Source organism: Leishmania infantum, chromosome 25 (assembly GCF_000002875.2).
Source record: "Leishmania infantum JPCM5 genome chromosome 25".
NCBI lineage: Eukaryota > Euglenozoa > Kinetoplastea > Trypanosomatida > Trypanosomatidae > Leishmania > Leishmania infantum.
Genome location: NC_009409.2, coordinates 573,918 through 596,944, shown reverse-complemented (window position 1 = coordinate 596,944; position 23,027 = coordinate 573,918). Strand labels below are relative to the sequence as shown.

The 23,027-nt window shown below is 61.5% G+C and overlaps 6 protein-coding genes across 6 annotated transcripts; all 6 read left to right on the top strand.

Annotated features, from left to right (window-relative positions):
• Nucleotides 1-664: 664 nt before the first annotated feature.
• LINJ_25_1590 (conserved hypothetical protein) lies at nucleotides 665-2,455 on the top strand (the record flags this gene model as incomplete). Its single annotated transcript, XM_001466153.1, has 1 exon — nucleotides 665-2,455. The coding sequence occupies one exon, from the start codon at nucleotides 665-667 to the stop codon at nucleotides 2,453-2,455; it is 1,791 nt and encodes a 596-aa protein (XP_001466190.1).
• A 775-nt stretch (nucleotides 2,456-3,230) lies between these two features.
• On the top strand, nucleotides 3,231-6,053 carry LINJ_25_1580 (putative protein kinase; the record flags this gene model as incomplete). The annotated part of the gene is made up of 1 exon (XM_001466152.1): nucleotides 3,231-6,053. One exon carries the CDS (start codon nucleotides 3,231-3,233, stop codon nucleotides 6,051-6,053), a length of 2,823 nt encoding a protein of 940 aa, XP_001466189.1.
• A 2,179-nt stretch (nucleotides 6,054-8,232) lies between these two features.
• Nucleotides 8,233-9,876, top strand: LINJ_25_1570 (conserved hypothetical protein; the record flags this gene model as incomplete). Its single annotated transcript, XM_001466151.1, has 1 exon — nucleotides 8,233-9,876. The coding sequence occupies one exon, from the start codon at nucleotides 8,233-8,235 to the stop codon at nucleotides 9,874-9,876; it is 1,644 nt and encodes a 547-aa protein (XP_001466188.1).
• A 649-nt stretch (nucleotides 9,877-10,525) lies between these two features.
• Nucleotides 10,526-12,652, top strand: LINJ_25_1560 (conserved hypothetical protein; the record flags this gene model as incomplete). Its single annotated transcript, XM_001466150.1, has 1 exon — nucleotides 10,526-12,652. One exon carries the CDS (start codon nucleotides 10,526-10,528, stop codon nucleotides 12,650-12,652), a length of 2,127 nt encoding a protein of 708 aa, XP_001466187.1.
• An 833-nt stretch (nucleotides 12,653-13,485) lies between these two features.
• Nucleotides 13,486-17,238, top strand: LINJ_25_1550 (conserved hypothetical protein; the record flags this gene model as incomplete). Its single annotated transcript, XM_001466149.1, has 1 exon — nucleotides 13,486-17,238. The coding sequence occupies one exon, from the start codon at nucleotides 13,486-13,488 to the stop codon at nucleotides 17,236-17,238; it is 3,753 nt and encodes a 1,250-aa protein (XP_001466186.1).
• Nucleotides 17,239-18,360: 1,122 nt separating this feature from the next.
• LINJ_25_1540 (calpain family cysteine protease-like protein) lies at nucleotides 18,361-20,481 on the top strand (the record flags this gene model as incomplete). Its single annotated transcript, XM_001466148.1, has 1 exon — nucleotides 18,361-20,481. One exon carries the CDS (start codon nucleotides 18,361-18,363, stop codon nucleotides 20,479-20,481), a length of 2,121 nt encoding a protein of 706 aa, XP_001466185.1.
• Nucleotides 20,482-23,027: the final 2,546 nt, after the last annotated feature.

The following is a 23,027-nucleotide window of genomic DNA, read 5'->3' as shown; positions in this document are numbered from 1 at the left end:
GAGGAGGTCCCTCACCTCCGTCCCACCCACCCCTCGCCGCCATGGTGTTAAAGATCACGCAGAAGTTTCCATCCCCTGTCTTCGCCTTCATAAAGATCCTCGCAAGAGAAATGTGCACGCCCGAAAATGTGCTGGTCGGTGTCGGTGCGCGCGCTCAGGCTGGACATCAGCGGATGGCTATGAGAGAACGGAACCCCCACGAAGCGGTACATTGTACAAAAAGCAGCGCGGAAGAATGGCAAGACAAAGTTGTGGAGGAGCTGAGGCGACTGGGAATGGAGCTGGCTCTGTGTACCCGCGCGTCGGTAGAAAGGGTGCCGATGTTGATTGTCTGGCTCGTCAAGGTGAGGTTTTGCCTGTCTTGCGCTCTTCTCACCCCCCCCTCCCTCTCTCTATCTCTTTCTCCTTCCCCCGCCTCCACACTTCAACGCTCATTCTGCGCGTACGAGTGCCTACCTCGTCAGAACGAAATTGTGTCTCCGAGCGCCTGAGTGTGTGTGTGTGTGCGCGCCTGCGTGCACCAGTATCTCTCTGCTCATATACTGGAAGAGGAGGCACCCAATTCTCCTAGTGACAGCAGTCGGAGCACAACAACGGATGCAACTCACCGCATCACTGACGACACACATACACATACACATTCTCTCTGTGCGCTCTCCCCTTCATGTCGCACTCCGATATGAACCCGCTCGAGAGGGCTGATGTGTTTCACCTGTTTGACGCCGCCTCTCCGGAGGCCTCCGCATCTGTCGCGGTGGACGGCGGAAGCGATGCGGGCGCCGCACCCATCACAGAGATACAGTACACCGCGCTCCTGTACATGATGGCAGCGCAGCTGGGCATCTCACACGCCGAGGCAGAACGCTTGTTTCCATCCTACAAGCACGTGCCGCTGACTGTGCAGGCATCGGCCGCCTCTGTCGACACCAAGTCATCACAGCTCCCTCCCCTCTGCGCCCACCTCTTGCGGGAAGGCGCCGCGGCGTATTACTGGGCTAAACCTGACGCCCACACCATCCCCGATGTACGATGCTGCGATGCCCGGGAGGTGCACAAGCAGGAAGTGTTTCCGGCGCCCGGTCACGGTCCACATGTGCACTGTCTTCGCTGCTTCCAGCAGAGCATTGAAAGGGCGCCGCCGCCTGGGCCAGGGGTGTCACCACCAGTCGTCGTTGACTACCGAGACGCCGGAAGCCTGCGGGCGCACCTTGAGGAGCATCGGACGCGCTACGCGACGTGCCTGTGCATCCTGGAAGACAGCAGCAGCAGCGACTGTGGCGCAGCGCATGATATGCTCTCTGAAGACCTTGCAGTATGCGAGGTGGCGGCCGAAGAGGCAAGCCGCCATGTTTGCTTCATGGCTTCACTGGGAACGGTGGCTTGCCCTTTGGTCGTCTTCTACTGCGCCGAGTGCGACTCCTTTGCCCCGCTGGTGCGCTTTCACGGGGTGAGCGACGCAGTGATGAGCGGTGCAGGCCCGAATGTGGCTGATGCCTGGGAGGCCACGGAAGGCGCCAACATGGTGCTGAGTCGGCTCCTGCTGAGCTGCCATGTGCTGTACATGTTCGATGCAAAGCGCTTCAGCCGGCAGCGACGCAGCGCTCGACGTGTGGGTCGGAACTTGGCCACCAATGCAACACGCAGCACACAGCACCTCCTCTACATGTTCAAACCCCTTCTTTTCTCCATGGAGACGGAGGAGCGTTTGATAGACGAGTTCGAGTCCGGCGCAGAATGCACGTATGTCGCGGTGGTACTTCCGAATGCAAGCGTGGCTGGTGATCCCCCTCAGCTGCTCCTGCGAGAAGACACGGAAGGGGAGGGGTCAGACGCAGCGCCGGCGCAACCGCGCTTCTCTCCGGTGGTGATTGGGTTCGCAATGGAATGGGCGACAGCCGAGCTTCTGGAGAAAAAGGTCGCAATGGTGCTCGAGCACTCCAGCAGAGCATCGGCTGTTGGCTCACAGAAAGGCGGAGAGCCGTCCTCCTGCTCGTCCGACCCATCATCGCCTACGCCGCCGGCCTTTCGCGTTACGGCGCGGATGGTGTACATTGTGGATACGGGGGAGTGGGCGGTGGCGCACGTCCTCTACCACCGCCTCCTGCCGGCTAACACTGATCTGCCGCTGAGCTACGTAGACAAAGCGGATGACGGGATTCGCGTGCAGGATGTGTACGAGGTGGGTGTGCCGATGCCGGCGTGGGCCGATGGCTCCATTAGCGAGAGCGAGCCGAGCGCGGCCGTTGAATCGAGCGGCGAAGGCGAAGAGGAGGCGGAGGAGGGCAGCGACGACGCGGTGGAGACGGAGGCGCTTGCCATTGATGGATGTCCCTACTCCATGGAGTCGCGCACCATCGACTTCTTCACGCGCATGACAATGCTGGCCAAGGCGATGCACGAGCTGGGTACGTGGCGGCTTACGATTGACGAGAACAAGAATCTATCGCTGCTTTAAAGCCTGAAGAGAGACGGCATCCACAGCACTCCGTAGATGGAGGCGCGAGTCGTTGGCAGCGGCGTTGGTGATCAAGGCGACCTACGTTTTTTTCTTTCGCTTTTGGATTCACGGGGTATGCGCGACGTGGACAGCGGATGCACGTCAATCCCTACGCCGCCTAGCCTTTCCTGCCCTGCCCCCCGCCCCCCCTCCTAACTCAATCTCTTCCCTTCCGCGCTGGCAAACGAACGATAGTCGTCACGATACCCACGCCGCAAGCGCGGTGTGGCGTCGCACGCGGTGTCATCCACGTCAGTGCTTGCACGTCACGTCACAGCTCGGGGCGAAAGGGGGGAGAGGGCTACACTGATGTGCATCGGTGCTCAGGACTGCACCTGCACGCGGGGCACCTCTTTCCTGCAGGCCATCACACCCATCATCGCACCACTCCTCTCTCTCTGTGTCGGTTTGTTCGACATTGCCTCTCATGTTGCGCTCGGCTCCTCGTCTCCACGGCAGTCGAAAGTGGCGTGGCATCGAGCACAGCGTCGTTTTTCTTTGGTGCTTTCATAATCGCCTCTGCACTCCTCTGCCTTGGCAAGCGCGAGTGTATACAGTCGGCGGGCATTCTTCATAGCAGGCAGGCCGATACACTCGTTGATTTACTCAGCTCGTCCGTCCGGCAACACGTGTGCGCGCACACTGTGTGAACGGGCAGCGGCGACCCGAAGAACTGTTGCCTGCTTTCAAGTCCGCGGCACAAAGAGGCGAAAAGCGGGTTTGTCGGCATCACATGAACCCGTCGTCAAAACGGCACGCGTACGAGCCGCTGCCGCAGCAGCAGCAGCAGCAGCACCCCACAAACCCGCCGCCTGCCTATCAGCATCACCGAGTAAGCACAGGCACTGGTCGCGAAAGCCCTGCCCTTCCACAGCTCTCGCCGAACTCGATGTCTGCGGTGACCAACATCGCCGAGCCCTCCTCAAGCCCCGCCCTCATCTCCACCTCGGCAGCGTCGTCGAATCTGGTGCCCATCTTCCAAGGGCGGGAGGATTCTGCAGCAGCTTCAAGACGTGGCGGCGACGGCAATTCTGAAGTGCATCCTCATCCCGCCGAGGTAAGCGAAACCTACCCTGGGGCGTCCACCGCGGCGGCGCAGTCCATGGCGCTGGCGGTGGTGCCCTTCACGGGCACTAGCGGCGTCGGCGTCGGCGTCAGCGCACCGCAACGTTGTGACCCGAGAGTGGGCGGTGCCGACCAAGAAGGCAAGAACACGGGTGTTGGTGGTGATGACGTTGGCTACTACTCTGGGCCCTCCCCGTATGGCAAGCTGGCCCCTTTGTCGCTGAGCACGGAACGAGTGTGTCCGCATTGCCTTCGGCCGTACGACGTCTTCGACGACGGCGAAGGCGTCTTCGACCCGGCGACGTTCTTCCGCGTGGATGCGACGACGCGGTCATCGTCGATACAGCCCTCACCAAGCCATCCGAAACTGCTCCCGCCGCCCTCGCATGAGGGGGATGAACAGCAGAAGCAGCAACCATCGACGTCCCCGCGCTTATACACTGAGGGCGCAGGGGATGGTGGCGCTGCTGCTGGGCAGCTGTTGTGCAGCAGGAGCAGCACGGCCGCTGGGCTCGATGATAGCAGCAGTGATGGCACCAACCGCAGCGGCAACTACATCACGGCCGTACATCCACCAGCTGCTGCATTCACCTCGCACTACTTTCGTGCGCTGCCCCCACCCTCGTTCATCATAGCGGCGGGAGCCCGCGGTGCATCGGCACCGCTTGCCATTGAGGACTACCGTCCATCGCCGCTAATCGGTAGCCCGAGAGACGAGAAGGTGGAAGCGAGACAGCCGTTTGCACTGGCACCCGCGCTTGCCAGTGACAACGGTGGTGGAGGTGGTAACTCGAGTGGGACGCTGGTGTGCAAAGTAGCTGCCGTGCCGCACTACTCCTACGTGTGGCCCATCACCTGCACAGGGATGCGCTCGCAGGTGCGACTGCTGCAGCAGGGTGACAGCAGCGAGAAGACGGCGGCAGAGATGGAGGGCGGGAAAGAGGAGTCGCCGTCGTGCGAGAGCGGCTCGCCCGTCTGCTCCCCCACCGCTGCGACGCCGTCGCCGAACAATGGCTACTACCGTCATTACTTCAAGGAGCTCCGTCAGCTGGGTCGCGGCACCTACGGAGGAGTCTACCTCTGTCGCCACGTTATGTGTGGCGTTAACCTCGGCGAGTTCGCTCTTAAGAAGATTCCAGTCGGCGACAAGGTCACCTACCTGCAGTCGGTGCTGCGTGAGGTGCGCATTCTCGAGGAGGTGCGACGGCACCCCAACGTGGTCGAGTACAAGCACAGCTGGGTGGAGGAGGCACAGCTCGCCGACTTTGGTCCGCCCGTGCGCTGTCTCTTCATCTTGATGGAATACGCGTCCGCTGGCTCGCTTGACACGTATCTGGAGCGCTACGGCAACAATCTCTCCACCCTCGCCGTGTGGTACTTCTTCCTCAGCTCCGTGGCCGGCACGGCGCACCTTCACGAGAAGCACATCTTGCACCGCGACCTAAAGCCACAGAACCTGTTGCTGGCCGCGACGAAGGACCGTCCGCCACGGGTGCTGGTCAGCGACTTTGGCACGGCGGCGCTGCTGGATGACATCTTGTACGACCGGTCCGGTGGCACGGGCACGCTCGAGTACATGGCGCCGGAGCTCCTCGAGACGACCGCCTCTCCACGCGGCGCCAACGAGCGGTACGTGAACCATCACACGATGGCCTCCGACGTGTGGTCGCTGGGGATGGTGCTGCACTACCTCGCCTTCGACGGCGCGCTGCCGGAGCGACACGAGGACGGCAGTGTCAACCTTGACAAGGCACGCCACTCGGCCAACGCCAGGCCGCCTGAAATGCTCAGACTGCTGGAGGCCATGCTGCAGCTTGATCCCGCAAAGCGGCCGCGCTGCTGCGACATCCTCGCATCTCCGATGGTGCAGTCCATCATGCGCATCTTCAACAAAGATGACCATAGCCAGTGGGACCTCTCCATCCAGCGGCAGCAGCAGCTCTCGGCTACCTCGCCGTCTGCGATTCTCCCGTTGGAGCGTCCCCCTCGCCCACCGGTGCCGGCGCCAGCGCCCAGAAGTGCACCACTCAATGCTCTGGAGGCCCACAGCATCGATGACAGCAGCTCGCCCCGCGGCGCTCGCAGCCGCAACGCTATCGCCGCCATCTCCACCTCTTCACAGGGACGCGGCGTGCGGGCCGACAGTACGAATCTGGAGGACAAGAGCAACACACTTCAAAGCAGCCGTGTCGAGCTCCTCTCAGCGTCGACGTTGGTGGATCTGTCAACGGCGATGGCGCGTGCCGGGAGCAGCAGCAGCAGCAACGGTAGCCCCTTGGCAATGAAGTTGCCTCCGCCGCGCCCATCTACTGTGATCTCCCAGCATGGCCGACAGCAGCAGCAACGCGCGCATGTGGTGGCCGGGTTACCAAAGACTCTAGCCTCCTCCAACACCTTCCAGTTTTCAGACTCGCCATCGCCGCGCAGGGTCAATGTCGGCGTGCAAACCAATCCGGTGGTGATAGTGGAGAAGCAGCAACGGCACGCATAAGGGGGGAGTAGCGAGTAGTATAGTATGGAAGTGAAAGAGGACCAGGACCGCTGCGACCGATGCATCGTGGTTGGCCCCCTCCCCTCCCTCCTTCATTAGCATCTCCCCTCGCAAATGTGTGTGAGAGCATGTTCATGTGTGTGTCCCCATCACTCGCTTTCTGCCCACATGCCCTCGCTCTCTCCTCCTTCCTCCTTCCCTTTCTGGTCTCTTCGCCATTCACGTCCATTATTTCCGCCCTCCCCTTCCCAACGGCAAACAAAACAAAGAAAGAAACCGTCGAAGGATGGCGCCCGTGCGCGCAGCCGTCCCAGGACCTTCTCCCTCGACCCCCCTCCCCCGCCATGGACGGAGCGATCCATGCGTATGTACGTGTCTGTGTCTGTGTGCACCGCTGCCCTGATATCCTCAAACCCCCTCTCTCCTCTCTCCTTACGGTGCTTCGAAATCGAGCAGCGCCGTCATCACCACCACCCATCGTTCCCTTCCTCGCCGCACAGGTACAAGACACACACGCACACACGCTCGCACCCAAGCGTAGAAGCACGTAGCGGGCGGCAAGTGGGCGGGAGCATCAAGTCTCCTCTCCGAGGCGCCTTTGGCCATCCCGTGGAGCGAGGCTGTTAGGACAGCTCTCTCCATTCAAGACACCACTTGTGATGTGCAACCGCTGCCCGTCACCGAGGCGGATGCGCTCGTGCAGCGCTTCATCTCTTTTCTATATGAGATGCGTAATACCTCCGTCGCTCATCGGCTCGTCTTTTCCTATCGCGCAGGTGGCCTTCTCTCTTTGAAGCAGGCGGAGCAGACCGGTTTCGGCACGCGTGTGTTGGTGGGCGATGCAACTCAGAGTAGGCCAGCATCGTCACACGCTGACGTCAAGCATGGGGCAGTGATGTGTCGCTGACTACCAGCCAGGTCATCATCGCTCGGCATCTGCGATGGCGATGCCGACGACGTTGCAGACGACATCCGAAAGGAGGAGAGCGGGAACGTCATGTTGGGTGCCCAGTTCAATCTGTGTGACGTGTCCGCTGCACCGGCAGCGGTCCGCCAGCAGCTGACTCAGCCTCGCTGCGCACTGCTCTATATATGTTCCACGTCTCCGCGCCGTATAGTAGCGAGGCGCCCGTCGACTCTCGCTGGGCGAGCACGACTGTGGATGGACGCGTGCCACAACCACTGGTTTGCCGCGCACGTGGTGCGGTCGCTCTTAAGGATGTGAGATCAGCTCGGGCAGACGCGGTTTGTGCGCCGAGCGCCAAGAGTGAGGGAGGCTTCGGTGTTGCACAGATGCACACGCATGCATCTCTACCCTTAACCCTTCCCCGCATCCTCCCCCCGACTCTTCCACTGTCTGCATTAACCACTACCACCGCCAACACTTCCGCTTTCGCTGTTCTTGTTGTGTTGGGCTCTTTGCCTTCCCTACGCGACTATTTCCTGACGCTTCTCTTGTTGCATACCACGCTGCGTTCTGTGTGGCTCCGCCCACCACGCCCCTTTTCCTCTCCTATCACGCATCCGTCTTCTCTCTCCCTCGCTCGCTAGCCTGCAGTCTGTGTGTCGTGGAGTCCGCATGCATACCTCCTTGTTGCCCCTAACCCTCTCCCCCTGCCTGTCTCTCGCAAGACCCCCCCCCCTTCTGTGTCCGCCCCACCGTCGATCTGCTTTCTTCTCCTCCCCCTCCAAGTCGGGGGAGGGAGGGATGCCGAAGAATGGGGGCGCCGCGCCTTTTAGGAGTGGTGGTTGGCTACACGGGACCCTCTTCATGTGTCTTTGTGTCCCTCAATGTGACTGTAGTAGGCACTCTAGTGCGTGTGGCACGCGGTCGGCTACGCTGGCCTCCTCCTACCCCCTTGTCACTTGACCATCTCTCTCTCTCTGTTGCTACGTTCGCCCTCTCGAAACGGTGCCTGGGCCGTGGGTAGACGGTGCCGAGCGCGCGGCAGAGCTCATTTCGTGAAGCTTCATTGATACACGCGTAGGCACAGCACGCGCGCATATACGCCAAGACAGCTAGCGGCGCACAGACACACACACGTACACTGACGGACGCGTACGCACCCTCTCCAAGGTGGCACCCACACGCTACCCGGTCAGCACACCACCACACCCAGAACTCCTCGCCACGAAACGAGTTCATCTTTCTTTGCTTCTCTCGGACACAAGCGCGTCAATGGAAATTTCGTCCTCATCTCTCAAGTCCTTCATAGAGCCGCTCATAGACCTCATTCATGGAGACTTGGTGCTGGAGGACATCTGCTGCCAACGCGTCGCAGGTGCGTTCGTTGAGCATCATGAGGCGGCGCTGCGCCGCGTAGTTACCAGCCACACGCTCCCTAGCGGGCTTGAAAAAGCGATAGAGTCGTACTGTGTGCGCAGTTACCTGCTCAACGCGCCTGAGCTCCTCACGGAGTCGCGCGAGGTGGCGCAGATGCTACAACGGCTCGCCGACACCCTCTTTGAAGCCGCCAGAGCCCCGAATGGAGAGCAGCAGAGCGGGAGGCACGACATAGACAGCGTGTGCATCGAGGATGAAGGTGCGCGGTCGCCGTTGGCAGGTGTCGCCGAGGTGAAAGCTGGCTCCGCCGCTTATCTGCTTGCTACGTCGGCAGAAATGATCAAGGAGGATGTTGCAGCCTTGCAGACGCGGCTGGAAACGCAGCGCTGCGCACGCCTTATCGACTCCCTCGGAGAGGTCGTCCTGGGGCACATCATGTACGCCGCCCAGCAATGTGCGCAGCAAGCACAGGAGTACCTTGACGGCGCATCCTGGCACTGCACTCGGGTGGCACACGCTTCCTACCACGCAGCACTGCACCAATTCGTGAAGTCCGCCGTCGAGCACCGCGAAGCGCGCAAGCGAGAGCGGGACGCGGTGCAGGAAGCGGAGGTGCAAGCTCTTCTGTTCGGCAGCGACCACGCCATGGTGGAGCCAGCGACACGCGACGAAGGTAGATACGAGGTGGTGGAGGATGACCTCGTCGCGGTCCGGGAGTCGGCCCAGCATCATGCCCCTCCAGCCCCACCTGAGTCACCTGACACTGACTTTGCAACACAGGTGCAGGCCGCCATGGAGAGCATGCCCTCCTCTCCACAGCCACCTCCACAGCCCCTGTTGAAACGCCCTATCCCGCAGACCACGAGCACTAGCAGGGGGCGTGTGCTGCACTCCGTGAACGACTCCGTCGCAGAGCAGTGTGAAGCGTTGGTACACATGACGCCACCTGCGACTCTGCAAGGTCAGCAGCAGCAGCAGTCAACACTGGTGCAGTCCTCTGCACCGCACTCAAGCACACTCGCGGCGGCGGAAGGGCGGACAAGTGCGCCGGTCGAACCCGCCCTGAGTCCAGAGATCGTTGTTGACCCCTTCTCGCTTGCGGCGGCCTCGAGCTCCCTCGTCACCTCCTCTGAAACAGAAGCGCCGCAGGAAAACGACAACGCAGCTCGGCCGCCTCACCGGAAGCTGCGCAAGGCGGACACCGTTTTCATTGGCGCCTCGGAGACGAGTGTCCTGCGCATGATGGAGCACGCAAACGACGACGACGGCAGTGAGAGCTGTCATCTGTTGTCGACACCGACGTCCGCCTCCGCCTCCATGCCGTCCTCCACGCTTCCGATCGGCGCGCAGCGACCGCACGACAGCGGCGGTACGACGGGCGGCACCGTCCCCTCCGCCACCTCGTCAAGCGTAGCCGCTGTAGATGCCTCGGAAGGGGTGCGGCGATGTCTGCAGAGGCAAGATGCCGAGCCCCGCTCCTACTTCCTATGCGGTGCGACACATCGCTTTGAGCCGTGTGTAGCGAGAGGCTTCTTTTGAAGGGGCTGGCTCGTGCAGGCGGGAGAGAAGGCCGGGGCACACGCCAATGCGACCGCAGAACAACGCGCACGCACGTCCACTGACAGAGCGACCCAGACTTGACTTGATGAAACGTCGTCCCTGTCAGCCGACACCAACGTAGATGTTCTTCAGCTGTGTTTTACATTGCTTGGATGAGGTGAGTCAAACACACATCGGTGCGGTGATTGCAATACCCTCTCGCCCCATCCCGGCTCATCGCTCATGCGTCGCTCACGCCGTGCCGTCTTTGCCCGCCACTGCGCCAACCGCCATCAGAGAAACACCCTGATGACCTGTGACCAGCGTTGGCGGCGGTGCCAAACATACGAAGCTATGTTCTGCAGTTAATTTTCTGCGAAGGCCAGGCAGTCTCACCGGCTGCCTTGCGACGCCGCCTCCCCTCCCCCTTCACACACACACGCTGTCCACTCGCCCCCATGCCTCTCCCTCCCTCTCCCTTTTCTCCCACCGCCTTAGCATAAGCGCACGGCAGGGCACACATCCTCCTCTCACAGGAGACCTGGCAAGGGCCCCGGAGTGGCACCGTCGAGGAGAACGACAAAGGCGAGAAGCAGCCCCCCCCCTCCACTGCATCCGTGTCTCTCGAACCTCCTCCTCACACAAAATCATGATTAGCCTGGATGCCTATGCGCGGTACGTTTACCAGTACTCTTCGCCAACCACAACAGAGCATCTGCGGCAGACCGTCTGGGGTCCACTTGGCCTCTGCTCTGGCGCGTCCTCCTCGCCCAAGTCCATCTCTGGTGCGCAGCCATGCTGGAGAGACGCATCCGTGTCGCACGAGGTGCTGTACGCCGTCCCACCTATCACGACGAACGTGCGGTGTGTCGGCAGCCGCATCGAGGCTCACCTCACTGATCTTCTTGAAGAGTTCCCGCTGTCGTCGCCGACGGTGACCCCCACCACCCCGGCTGCAGCGACTTTGGCCTCCCGCTTCGCACGGCCATCACGTCTCGCCACCATTGGTCTGCCGTTTTGCCTGTGTGTAAAGCCGCAGACAGAGCATCTCACGCTGTGGCCGCTCCTCCGCACCTCGAGCACCGCCTCCTCTTCGCCGACAGGCACATCAAACTCAGAAACGAGTCGTAAGCAGCCGAGTAGACCGCTCGTTCTCGTGGTAGATGCGGGGGCGGCAGAGGCGGTACTGCGGGGCAGCGACCTTTATGCACCGGGTATCGTGACGGCCTCTCGCCCTTTCCACGCCGGAGAGCGCGCGGTTGTGGCCTTCTACGTGGAGCGCGTTGCAGACACGGGAGACGAGGCGCAGAACGGGAGTGCAGAGGCACCGCGTCGTCTTGTCTGCGCGCTGCCCACCGGAGCCACCCTCCCGGCCGAGCAGTTCGAACCCCTCGATATGGATCTCGATTACCAAGACAAACACCAGCAAGTGGGCGCGCTGGCAGGCCGCTCTACCTTTCTCGTGTGCATCGGCAGTGGTGTGATGTGCATGGAGTGGAAAACCGTCATGAGCCGATCGACCCATGGCACCGCGCTGCAGATGGAGTGGACACCGCAAGGGCAGCCCTCTCGCGCCACCCTGCGTGCTCTGCTCGGAATCATGAAGGACACCGAAGACAGCCATGCGCGCACCAGCACACCACTACCGCAACCACCATCGCCAGGCGTAGAAGAGGGAGAAGAAAGGGCAGCAGATGCGTTCTTCCTGCAAAACTACTCTAGCATGGTTCCGGTGGCGCTCCTGGTCCAGCATCTCTCGCCAGCCGCCCTCCGCCGTGCGTGGACGCACAGCGACGACGCGGACCAGGGCCGCTCGCCTGCACCGTGCACTATCCTCGACGCGTGCGCCGCGCCGGGGGGCAAGACGAGTCTCTTGCTGTCGCTGCTGCAGGAGCGGGCCGAGCAGGAGAGGACGGCGATGGCAGAGGCAGCGATCCCTCTCCCATCCGCCACAGAACCGTTTCGAGTGGTGTGCTGCGAGCGTAGCCGACCCCGCCAAGAGCAGCTAATGCGCCTCCTTCACCGCCACTTCGCATCCCACCTCGCTGCGCCGTCTGCGTCGCCCTCATTGAACAGTACCTCGGCAGCCGATGTTCCATACGTGACGCGGGTGCTGGAGTCTCACTGCGTCGACACGAACAAGTTTCTCAAGCGCAAGCTCACCGAGGCAGCCGGAAGCAGTGACGGCAGCGCCGCGTCACACACGGACAGCTTCGATGCAGTCTTACTAGACCCCCCGTGCACCGGCATGGGTCTGCGGCCAAAGCTGATGCCCCACGCGCAGTCCATTGCCTCCATCCAACGGTCAGCCGACTACCAGCGCAAACTGTTCGACTCCTGCATCCGCCACATCCGCGGCTCGCCGGCGTCGCCTGGCGTAATTGTGTACAGCACCTGCACCACGACGCTGGAAGAGAACGAAGCGAACGTTTTGCACTTTCTCTGCACCTACCCCTCCGTGCGTCTCGCCCGTGCCAGGACGGCGGCCCAGCGTGCGCTGTGCGACCTCTCTGCCGTCCGCAGCTACGGTGCCCAGCACGGCACCGACGGGAGTCACGGCAGCGCTTTTCCCTGCTCTTGCCTCTTGCAAAATGAGATTACTGAAGTGCAACTGGCCAAGGAGCGGGCAGCTGCTGCAGAAGGGCTATCGTCGGCGGATCCGCTGCTGTTGCTGCGTTTTATGCCTCGGCCACTCGACATGTACGACGACATATCTGAAGACGGCGTGGGTTTTTTCGTCGCTGTGTTTCTCTGCAGCGGCTACACGGACGCGTAAGAACCTCATCCTCCCACCAATCCACCAAGCCTCTTCGGTGACTGGGAGCGGGAGGTGGGGCAAGGGACACGAGAGGGGAGGCGAGTGGGTGCGGGAACGGGCTTCAGTATGTGCGCTGTGTGTGTGTTTGTGTGTGTGTGTGTGTGGTCTTATGCGTTGCTGCTCTCTGGCAAAAACCCACCGTTCTTTACACGCCATCAGAGAGCACCTCACGAGGTACTCGGTGAGAAGGGGGGGAGTCTCGCACAGCAGTACAGCTGGATGTGCGCAGCCTCCACTCCCACCTTTCCGCTTCCTGTTGGGGGCGGGAAGCAGCGGAAAGCAAAGGTGGCAACTAGCATGGCAGTGTGCCTCAGCTGCTGAATAGCGTCCTTATGGATGCTGCCTGCCAGTATTGCAGTAACCGGTATTGGGGATTCAGATAAGGTTAGGGCAGGGAGAAGGTAGTGGTACACAGGCTGATGGACGCAATGGGCACCTCCTGCCTCGCCTCCTTACTCTCGTATCGCACCCCCTCCCCTAACGACATCAACCTCGTACGTACTTCCACCACTCCCACCTTCTCCGTTCTCCGTACACACACACACACACACAGCCCACCACCACACCCGTTTGCCGCGGGTCGAACATCTCCACTAGCTTTGCCTTGAGGTCCCCCCTTCTGGGNGCGTTCCCCTCCCCTCCTCCAATCCCCGTCGCCCCAAGTCCGTCATAGCAACTGACGTTCGCGGCGCGTCCAGGCGCCCCAGCCCCCACCCTTCGCCGTCCCCCTCCTGTGTCATTTTGTGCACCGCCACCACAAGAATAGCAGCACCACCTGCTGCGTATCAGCCATGGAGACGATGTATACGCGCAGCGAGTCGCCGCCTGAGGCGCCATCGGAGGAGATTCCGCTCCTTATCGAGGACTTCAGTTGCGCCAACAGCTTCGAGGAGCACGTCAAGGTGATTGAGCAATACCTGGCAGCCTTGTTTGACGGGGAACCTCTCTTGCAGTCTTTCCTCGTGGCCCCCGTTTCAGCGGCAGCGGGCGGCGACGCACCTGCGGACAGGAAGAGCGGGGCAGACATTGAGAATGGTGCCGCAGCTTCCTCCTCGTCACCGGCGTCGCCTACGACTACTTCGTCATCTCCCGCGTCTCTCTCAGTGAATGGCGAGGCGGCCAACCTCTCTACTGCGTCGAAGGTATTTGGCAGAACCATCTCCCTCTACGCGGCGGACCCCATATCGCTCGACAAGGACCTGTCGATTGCGGTGGAGGTGCACGTCCGCGATGCGACTCATCCCATCATGCAGCAGTACTGCACCCCACTCTTCTTTCTCATAAAGAAGGCCGTTGTGAGTGCGTCGTACCGGGAGAGCGAAACCAGCTATTTGCTGTCGCTGCTCTCCACAGCAGTGCGGCAGATGCTGCTCCAGCAGCAGAAGAACCGGGTCAAGGGTGGCGTCCTTCGGCTGTGCCCGGCATCCCGCCGCGCTGCAGCACCTGGTTGTGCGCAGCCTTCACATCAGCAACAGGCCCTGGCGACGAGTCTGCTGCCCTCGCCGTTCTTTTACCCAGACGGATGTGCGCCGTGCTTCGCCCCCGCCGGGGACTCGTACAAGCAGACCTTCGTTGGTGTCGCTCCACCGCTGCCCACATGTGCCGCGCTGCCGCCATTGTCAGTGCCCCCGTCGTCGCCGTCTCCGACGATCAGTGCCGCTGAGTGGTTGCTCTTGCATCAACGCAGCTTCACCACGCGATTCCTCGCGGACGCCTTTGGACGCGTTCCGGAGCACTGTCAGTCCCTCTCCGACTACATCGACCTTTTCCAGTTGCATGTTGGACAGCACAGTCGCATCCGCAGCGACGACTTCGACGGTATCTGCGTGTCCCTGTGGAAGAAGTACGTACTGCCGGTGCCGTGGAAGTTTCAACCATATGGACTGTCTACGGACAGCAAGCCCAACAGCGGCGGCAATCACGCTGACGACGCCCAAGCCGCAGACGGCGACGGCGTTCCGCTCTCTGCCGCGTCCTCGTCCCTCACCTGGGAGAGCGTGCTGCGTCGCGAGAACGAGTACGCCCGACTCCTGTGTGGCGCCTTTACCCACGACTTTGGCACTGCCGCCCCTCCGCTGAAGCACGTGCGGTTTCACTTTCAGTGGAACCAGCTGCAAGATATCGAGGCACACGAAGCTGTCGGACGGGCCAGCCACCTCGATCCCTTCCAGTACGCCCTCACCACAACAGCACCCGGGACCGCACCTCCTGCCGTGCTGGCGTTCAGCAGCGCTTCGGCGGCGCAGGCAGTACAGCGTAAGTGCTCCATTACGGCGCAGGCAGTGGTGCGCGACGACAAGGACATCCAGCATGGCGTGAGTGAGCACCTCGCAGAGGTTTTGCTAGGGGGCTATCTGGAGTCCCTCACAAACGCTACTGCGGCGCGCAGAACTATCTCCGCGCGTGACGGCAACGAGGGCAGCGGTGGGCGAGGTGTAGTCACGGATCAAGTGCAGCGGCCCGGAGACGACGAAGGCGCCGGCGACAAAGACGAAAGCGGCGCGGACGAGCGTAGCGGCGGCCGCTGCAGCGAGGCGCAGCTGCGCGACTTGGCGGCCTGTATTGTGGAGTGGGCAGATGCCAAAGTGACGCTGCAGGAGTCCCTCATCCAGCGCTTCGCCGCACCCCTGACATCGGGCGACGACGATGACGCCCGTGGCGGCGACGACGCGAATGTCTACGGAGACGGCGACCCCGGCCTTCCGCAGTCCCCTGGGGCCGCTCTCGCGGCGCTGAGCGGCAAGCGAAGCGAGGCAGTGGTGGCGCGTCACCTGCGCAGTCTCTGGGGGGAGTGGGAGGCGCACCAGCAATGCTGCTCCGGTGAGACGAGCGCGCCGCACAGGCAACAACGCAAAGGCGGCGCAGAGCACGAAAAGGATCTGCGCCGCAGTTACTTCCCCGACTCCTTCTTCGCCCGCTTCGCCTTCGTCTGTGCGACGCAGGTGCCGCATCCGACAGATGTGCAGGCGCTCTGGCGACTGTGCCTCGATGCCCTTCATCGACTTTTGCTGGATGCCCCGCATGAGCAGAAAAAAAAGAGCTGGCAGCGCCTTTTGGACTGCTTGGCCATGCCTCCAGAAGACCCGCCCGTCGACCTTGGTCGACCGCTGCTGACGCAGAAGCTGCAGCTGCTGCGCTACGCGCAAGAGGCACTCCTGCGTTCATTGGAGGACAACGGTTCGCCGACTACAGCTACGCCCGCGGCGAGCACGAAGGCGGAAGAGAACGTGGCGGCTACCTCACTGACCGCAAGCCCGGTCCGGTACCTCATCACGAACGGCGAAGTGCTGTGCGTCCCTCCGCCCCTGCCACAGCCGCCGACCACGGCGGATGAGGTGGTGAAACGCGCGGTGGAGCTCAACTCCCTCGACGCGACCGCCGTGGAGAGCGCCAGCGTCGAGTGGCTGCAGACGGACGCGCTCTACAATGACATGTGCTTTTTCCTGTACGTGAACAAGGCACACGAGGGCCGGATCGTGCGCTTTCCTGACTTTGTGCAGTGGCACAGTCCTCGCGACTTCGTCGCTTCGGCCGGAGCCGAATCAACTACCTCGCCGTCGGTGGAAAGGCCCTCACGGTCCCTCAGCGACAACGACTACCTGTCAGAGCGCATGCAACGGCAGCAGAAAGAATGTGGAGCCAGTGGCGGTAAGGGCTCGGCACATGTGTGGTGGTCTCTGTGGCGTCGGGCGACCCCTCGCTCTCGTGATGACATTGTCCACGGTCTCTTTCAACCACTCGAGCAGGCCACCAAAATTCTTGCCTGGCTCGCTGCCATGCCAACTGAGGAGTTGCTTCTAGAGGTGAGCAACGCCTCCATCGCCAACGCGCTGCACCATATGCTGTGCCACCGCTGTGTCCTCGGGGACGACGGAGCCAATCAACCCAGTGGGCGTGGTCGTCCTTCTCACAAGGCCGATCGGAGTTCACGAATGCCGCTTTCCACCCCAGAGGCGGCACACTACACCATTCCGGCCACCCCGCGCATCCGCGACCTCCATCGATACGTGCGAGAAAAGTGTGCAGCTCTCACCAAAGACGTGGAGGCGGCGTCGGCGCTCTTTCTCACTAGTCGTGGCGCCTTCGGCGAAGGCGCCGCAGCGCAGCAGTCAGCAGCCGAGTCGGAGGCCATGATAACCGAGATGCTGCACGGATTCTTTGCCAATGCCCTTCACCAGCTCGGCGAGATCGAGGTCAGCGTGTGCACCGCGGTGGCGCTCCAGTACCTCTTGGGCTTTTCAACAAATCCAGAGGTGGCTGCCACCGTGCACGCACTTAGCTCCCCCGCTGCGATGTCCCAGCAGCATCAGGCAACCAGCCTGCAGATGCGCATCGTCACGGTGAGCATGGCGACGTGGTCGACGGCCTTTGCGAAGCAGTTTGCGCGGGCAGAGACGCGTGAGGTGCAAGAGAGCATGCTACGTCTGACGTGCATGGCGGAGCGCCCGCTCGACACATGCGCCTGCTTCCAGCAGCTAGTGGTGCACCAAGACGCCTCGCGGTCTCTCCGTTTAGCGCTTGCACTGACGAAGGAGGTGCTGTAGAAGAGAGGCAGAGAGGGAGGGAAGAAGGGCGCACTGTGCATTGAGGCCGATGATGCGAGCGAGTGTACCCCGTCTTCCCTCCCTCCTTTTTTTTCTCATGCATCCACCCACCTCCCCTGTGCGTGTGTGTGTGTCTGTGCGTGGCTGCGCTTACGTAGAAGTCGGGTTCAGCGATGGCTGCCGTACCCCAAACATCGCCATTCCGCCCCTCCCCCTCCCTCGTCTCCAGCTCTGATCATCGTGGCGCGTGTGCAGAGGCACAGACGTGCGTGTGTGGAGTCGGTGTTGTATTGCCTGGAGTACATCTATAGGCGCGCGCACGCACACGTACAAAATGAAGCCAGGATGGAAGATTAAGACGTCCTTCGCCTAAGGCAGTCGCAGCGCTGGAAGAGATGATGAATGCAGCGCTGCATGCTGCGTAGACGTGATCAGTCTCTCCGATACCTCCTATGCCATAGCCGCGTCCTCGCTGTGTGTCTCCACGCTGGCGGCGTGTGTGCGTGCGTGCATCTACGTACCTCTCCTCTGCTCTTTTTCTCCCTTGATCTTCACCTTTCATCCATCCAACCACCACCGCCCAATCGCACCTCTTCAGGCACGTACATAAAAGCATGGGTGCGCAAGCATCGCCGCCGCCCCTCATTCCTTCCCTCCCTCCCCTCCCCTCCCCTCACCTCACCTCACCTCCCCCTCCCCAGCTGTGTTTATGTGTATCTTCTCTGGAACCGTTTTCATCTTTTTTCTCTTTCGATTTACACGCCGTACCGAACTGGTCTGCCACTCGCTCGCTCGCCCTCTCTCGCGTCTATCTACTGCATCATCGCTCACCCACGCGATGCGTCATCACAGCCGCCCCATCCCTCCTCTCCCTCGACGCTCTTCGTTTTTAGGTCTTGTCTGTGTTGGCATGTGTCGAGTGAGTGTGCCTGTCTGCCCCCTCCCCTTGCCTCTCCCTCTGTGTGTGTGTGTGTGTGTGCCATCAATCTTGCCGCAGCGCAGATCACTACACTTGCCGGCCACTTCGTTGTCGCGGTCGCTGTTCCTCCGAGAGGAAGATAGTGAAAGGGACGCGCGTCGCACGCAGAGTGAGGTGGCCCACTCACAGGGGAGGTCACGGAGATGGGCAACGGTTGCTGCGGCTGCTGTGACGCGAAGCCGGAGTACAAGCTCGGCAGGCCTCTTGTCTCGGGTAAAACCACCCCGTGCTTCAATGATGGCCGCCTCTTCAAGATCGTCAAGGGCGATATCTGGTACTTCTACAACGACACGCAGGACTATCAGATGAAGGTGACAGCCGACTTCGGCAATGGCTCGAACATCGTCGCGATGAGCGACACAGAACTCGTGTGCAAGAATGACTCCGGCGCCTGCACCGCGACCGTGTCCGTGTTCCCGCTCGAGACCAAGGCCATGGTGAAAACCAAGGAGGTGAACGGCTTCAACGTAAAGTACTCCGGCATCGCCTTCACCGATGCGTACCGACAGAAGCTGCGTCAGAAGGCGGCAGCGCAGGTCAGCGCCGACCTCGCCGAGATGCGCAAGCTGCGCGAGAGAAACCCGAAGGTCAACAACCAAAATCGACTCCTGAAGGTGGCACGGACAAAGGGCAAGATGTACGTTGACACGTCCTTTCCGCCCACCTCTCAGTCGCTGATCCGCCCTGGCATCGACCCAGACCCGGATGCGTGCCTGAAGCGGCCGGAGACGATCGCATGGCGTCGCCCCGAAGACTTCCTGCCGAAGAAGTGGCACCCGAAAATTCGTCTCTTCGGCAACATCTCGCCCAAGGACATTAGCCAGGGTCAGCTCGGGGATTGCTACTACCTCTGCGCACTTGCGGCGCTGGCCGAGCACGACGCCGCCATCAAGGGCATCTTTAAGAACCGCCACGGCTGCTGCATCCGCAGCCAGGAGCGAAAGCATGGTGCGTGGCGCGTGAACCTGAACATAAGCGGGTGGTGGCGCACCATCATCATCGACTCGTATTTGCCCAGCGTGCAGCTGTTGCCGGTGTTCGCGCGCAACCGCAACCACCCGAACGAGCTGTGGGTGTCCTTTGCAGAGAAGGCCTACGCGAAGGTCTTCGGTTCGTACCAGGCGATCGTGGCTGGATACCCGTGGCAAGCCCTCGAGGACCTCACCGGCTTCCCGGCCTACGACTTTGGCAACATGTGGAGGACAGCGCAGACGGACACCGATACACGGAAGAAGCTCTTCGACTCCCTCCACTGGTGGAACGAGAAGAAGTACCTGATCTGCATTGCCACCCCGTCGAACGGCGCCCTAAAGATGGCTGGTAAGCAGCGCTCAGCAAACCAGTTGGAGGCGCTCTTTGAGAAGGCCGGCCTGAACATCGGCCACGCGTACTCGGTGCTGGACGTGAAACACTTCCCACTGCACCGGCTGTGCATGCTGAAGATCCGAAACCCGTGGGGGTCGCATGTGGAGTGGACCGGGGACTGGGGAGATGACAGTCCGCTGTGGAACCGCTACCCATTCATCAAGCTCGCCTGCCGTCCTCAGAAGAAGGCGGATGGCATCTTCTGGATGGAGTGGCGCGATGTGTCTAAGTTCTTCGACAGCGGCTCCGTGTGCTTCCGCCGTGGTCACTGGTTCCGTTCGTGGTATGACTACCGCGTCATCGGCAGCTTTGAGGACCTTGTGTGCGACACCGCGCTGCTGATCATCGTGAACAAGACGTCGCAGTTTCCGGCGTACATTTCGCTGCACCAGAAGGACTGCCGCGGGCTGCCGACCAGCGACCCGGACAGCAAGTACGCTTGCGTGATGATCAGCATTTCCGAGGGCGACATCAACGGCTCGCAGCAGAAGGTGGTAGCAAACTCCAGCGAGAACCCGGAGGAGCCGAGCACCGAATACCTCTTCCAGGAGTCTCGCTCTGTCTCCCTCTACTATAAGTTCACAAAGGCCCACAAGTACCTCGTCATTCCGCGTCGCATGAAAAGCAGCACCGGCAACAACGTCCCAAAGAAGAAGTACGTCATCGCGCTCCGCACGCAGACCAAGGTGTCCAGCGAGGACGTCGTCGTGAACATTGTGCGCCTTGACAAGAACAACGCGGTGTTCAAGAACGTGGCCTCTTTCGACGCTGGCACACCGACGAGCCTCAACACGCTGTACCAGATCAAGGACGGCAACAACGTCTTTCGCACCTACCGCAGCGACAACTTGCGCAAGGGCAAGAAGCAGCACAACGCGGAGTTCGAGCTGGTGATGTGAGAGGTGAATGCTGCACACATATATGTGTAGTGTGCACTGGTGCAACAGTATCTCCTCTTCTGTCTTTAAGACCATGCGTGTGTGTCTTGTGTGAGTGCCTCATCTTGGTTCTCACACCGGGAACTCGTCTGCTGCTGTCGATTTCCTAGCATCCACCGCCACCTTCACGTACTTGTGCATAAATCCGCGCGCAGGCAAGGTGAGGAAAAGCGCACGGGCTTCTTACTCGCTGTCCTTTCCCCCACCCCCCACGTCGCGCTGCCGCCCTGACCCGCACCGGCTCCCTATCATACGCACACCGTGCCCAACTCTGCGAGCGTGCACAACTCTTTCGATTCTACTGGATCTCTGCTGGTACGCGTGGGCCCGAGCCGCCCCCTTCTCACCGCTCCTCCTCCCACCGTCAGCACGCACGCAAAACCGTCGACGTCCACGCACACGCTCGGATGGCATCTCTTCTCTAATTAAGCATTTTTCTTTTTATACACGTATCCATATGCCAGTCTCTTCGGCTTCCCCTCTCCCCCCTCCTCCCATCCTCGCATATCTTCAGTCGTGAGATGCAGGCACATGGTATCGAGCAGGTGCTCTCCCCTCTCCCCGCCCACCTGCATACACCCTTTTTCCCATGATTCGCTTGCCAAGCCTTGACGTAGCGCTCTTGTGTAGAGAGAGGTCCACAGCATCGCGCGCGCACGTACACGCACACATACACATACCCAGGGGTGCAAATCTGCCTGTTGAGTGTGCTGAGGTGGGCGACTATATTCGTGTGTGTGTGTGTGGACTCGTTGAAGTGCATTGTCATCGCCTTCTCTGTTTGCTGCTGCTGTTCTTTCTGTTCCTCCCCCTCCCCCTACGGCTACGACTAGGACTCCTTACATCTGATGTTCTTCGTTTACCAAAGTCGAATCTCCCCCGCCCCCTCCCTTATGTTTCTTTTTGTTTGGTTACGTGTCGGTGTGTCTGCGCGTACGCCGAGCGGCCGAGACTCTCCGTCTCCCGCTTCCTCGGCACGCGTGTGTGCGCGGCAAGCAAAAGAAATTGCCCGAAGTATGACAGACTTGGGAGAACAGGGAGTGGCGCGCGTGCAGCGTCGCGAGCTCTCTTGGCGGACCCTCTCCCCCCCCCATCCATGTCTCCGTCGCGCTGCGCTGAACCCTTTCCCAGGCTGCATCGTGCACACATCAAGCATGGTGCCTCAGCGACTGTGAGGAGCACCGCGTGTACCCCATACTGCATCGCGCACTCCTTCCTACTTGCGCCTCACTTCGCCCTCTCCCTTTTTTCTGCGTGCGCTGATGCCTGCAAGGTGCGTTGCCACACCGTCTTCGTTGACAGGCACGCAGCACATCACTTGAGTCGCCTTTTAGGTCTCCAGTTCAGCGGCCCTCGACCTCTCTGTATCGTCAGCAGCCGTGAACCCGCAGCAAATATGGAGCGTCGCAAGGCGCGGGTGGCAAACCGTGAGGCCCCATGCACAGCTGCGCTTCAGCCAGCAGCTGGAGCAACCCAGCATGGCGACGTCTTCCGACGAGTAACCAGTTCCTCGCTTGGTTATGCGAGACGCTCGGCGCGAAGCGCGTCGTGGAGGTCGGTGTCTTCCTTGGCGTCACAGCACTGACGCCCGCGCGCGTTCGCAGGCATCGCCCCCACGGCCTAGAGAACATCGATTCCATCGAAGGCCCAGCGGCGGCGTTCATGCAGCGTCCCGTCCACCAGGAAGAGGCGAGCACTCGACATTATCGCCGACAAGCAATAGCCAGTGCCCGGAGACCCGCGAGGAGACTGCGCAAACGCGGCGCGACCGCCCTGGAAAATGCTTTCCCCCCCCCCCTGCCCTGCCCACGGCGCCCGCTTTGTCCTCCTGACGTGGCTGAAGTGCCTCGCGGGTGCGCCGACGGGTGGCCGGGCCACCCCGCGGCTCGGGGCGCCCCACGGGGAAAGCCGGTGGCGGCCCCGCCACCGGCAACCCCCCCCCCCAGGGGAACGCAAACAAAAGAAAAGGGGCGGGCGAGAAAGACCGGAAAAGAAAAACGCGCCACAGAGAGCCACCAAGGCAGCGAGCCACCCCAAAGGCGAAAAAAGGGGGGGCGCCCCTTTCGCGCGCCCTGGAGCAGGCCAACCCCGCCCCCTGGCGCAAGAAAAACCAGCGCGGGCCGGCGCAAACTACCCCCGCCACGAAAAGCCGAAAACCGCCAAGCCCGCGCGGCCCCCACCCCCCAACGCAAGCACCCCGCCGCGCGAAAAGCAAGCACCCACGAACCCCAGAGAAACCGCGAACACCCCCCCCCCGCCAAACAGCAGCCGAACACGACATCACCCCACCAAAGCCCCCAAAGACCGCCGAAGACCCCCGCCACCAGCACCAAACGGCACCCAGCCACGCTGGCCGCCCCCGCGCTGGGCTCCTACGCCGAAAGCCCAAAAGGCCCCGACAGCGCCCGCCGACCAAACCCTTTTCATCCGCAGAGCGCCCCTTTCCTAGAGCGCACGCCTTTTTCTTCACCGGAAACCCCCTATCCAGCAGAAAAAAGGCGGCTCTG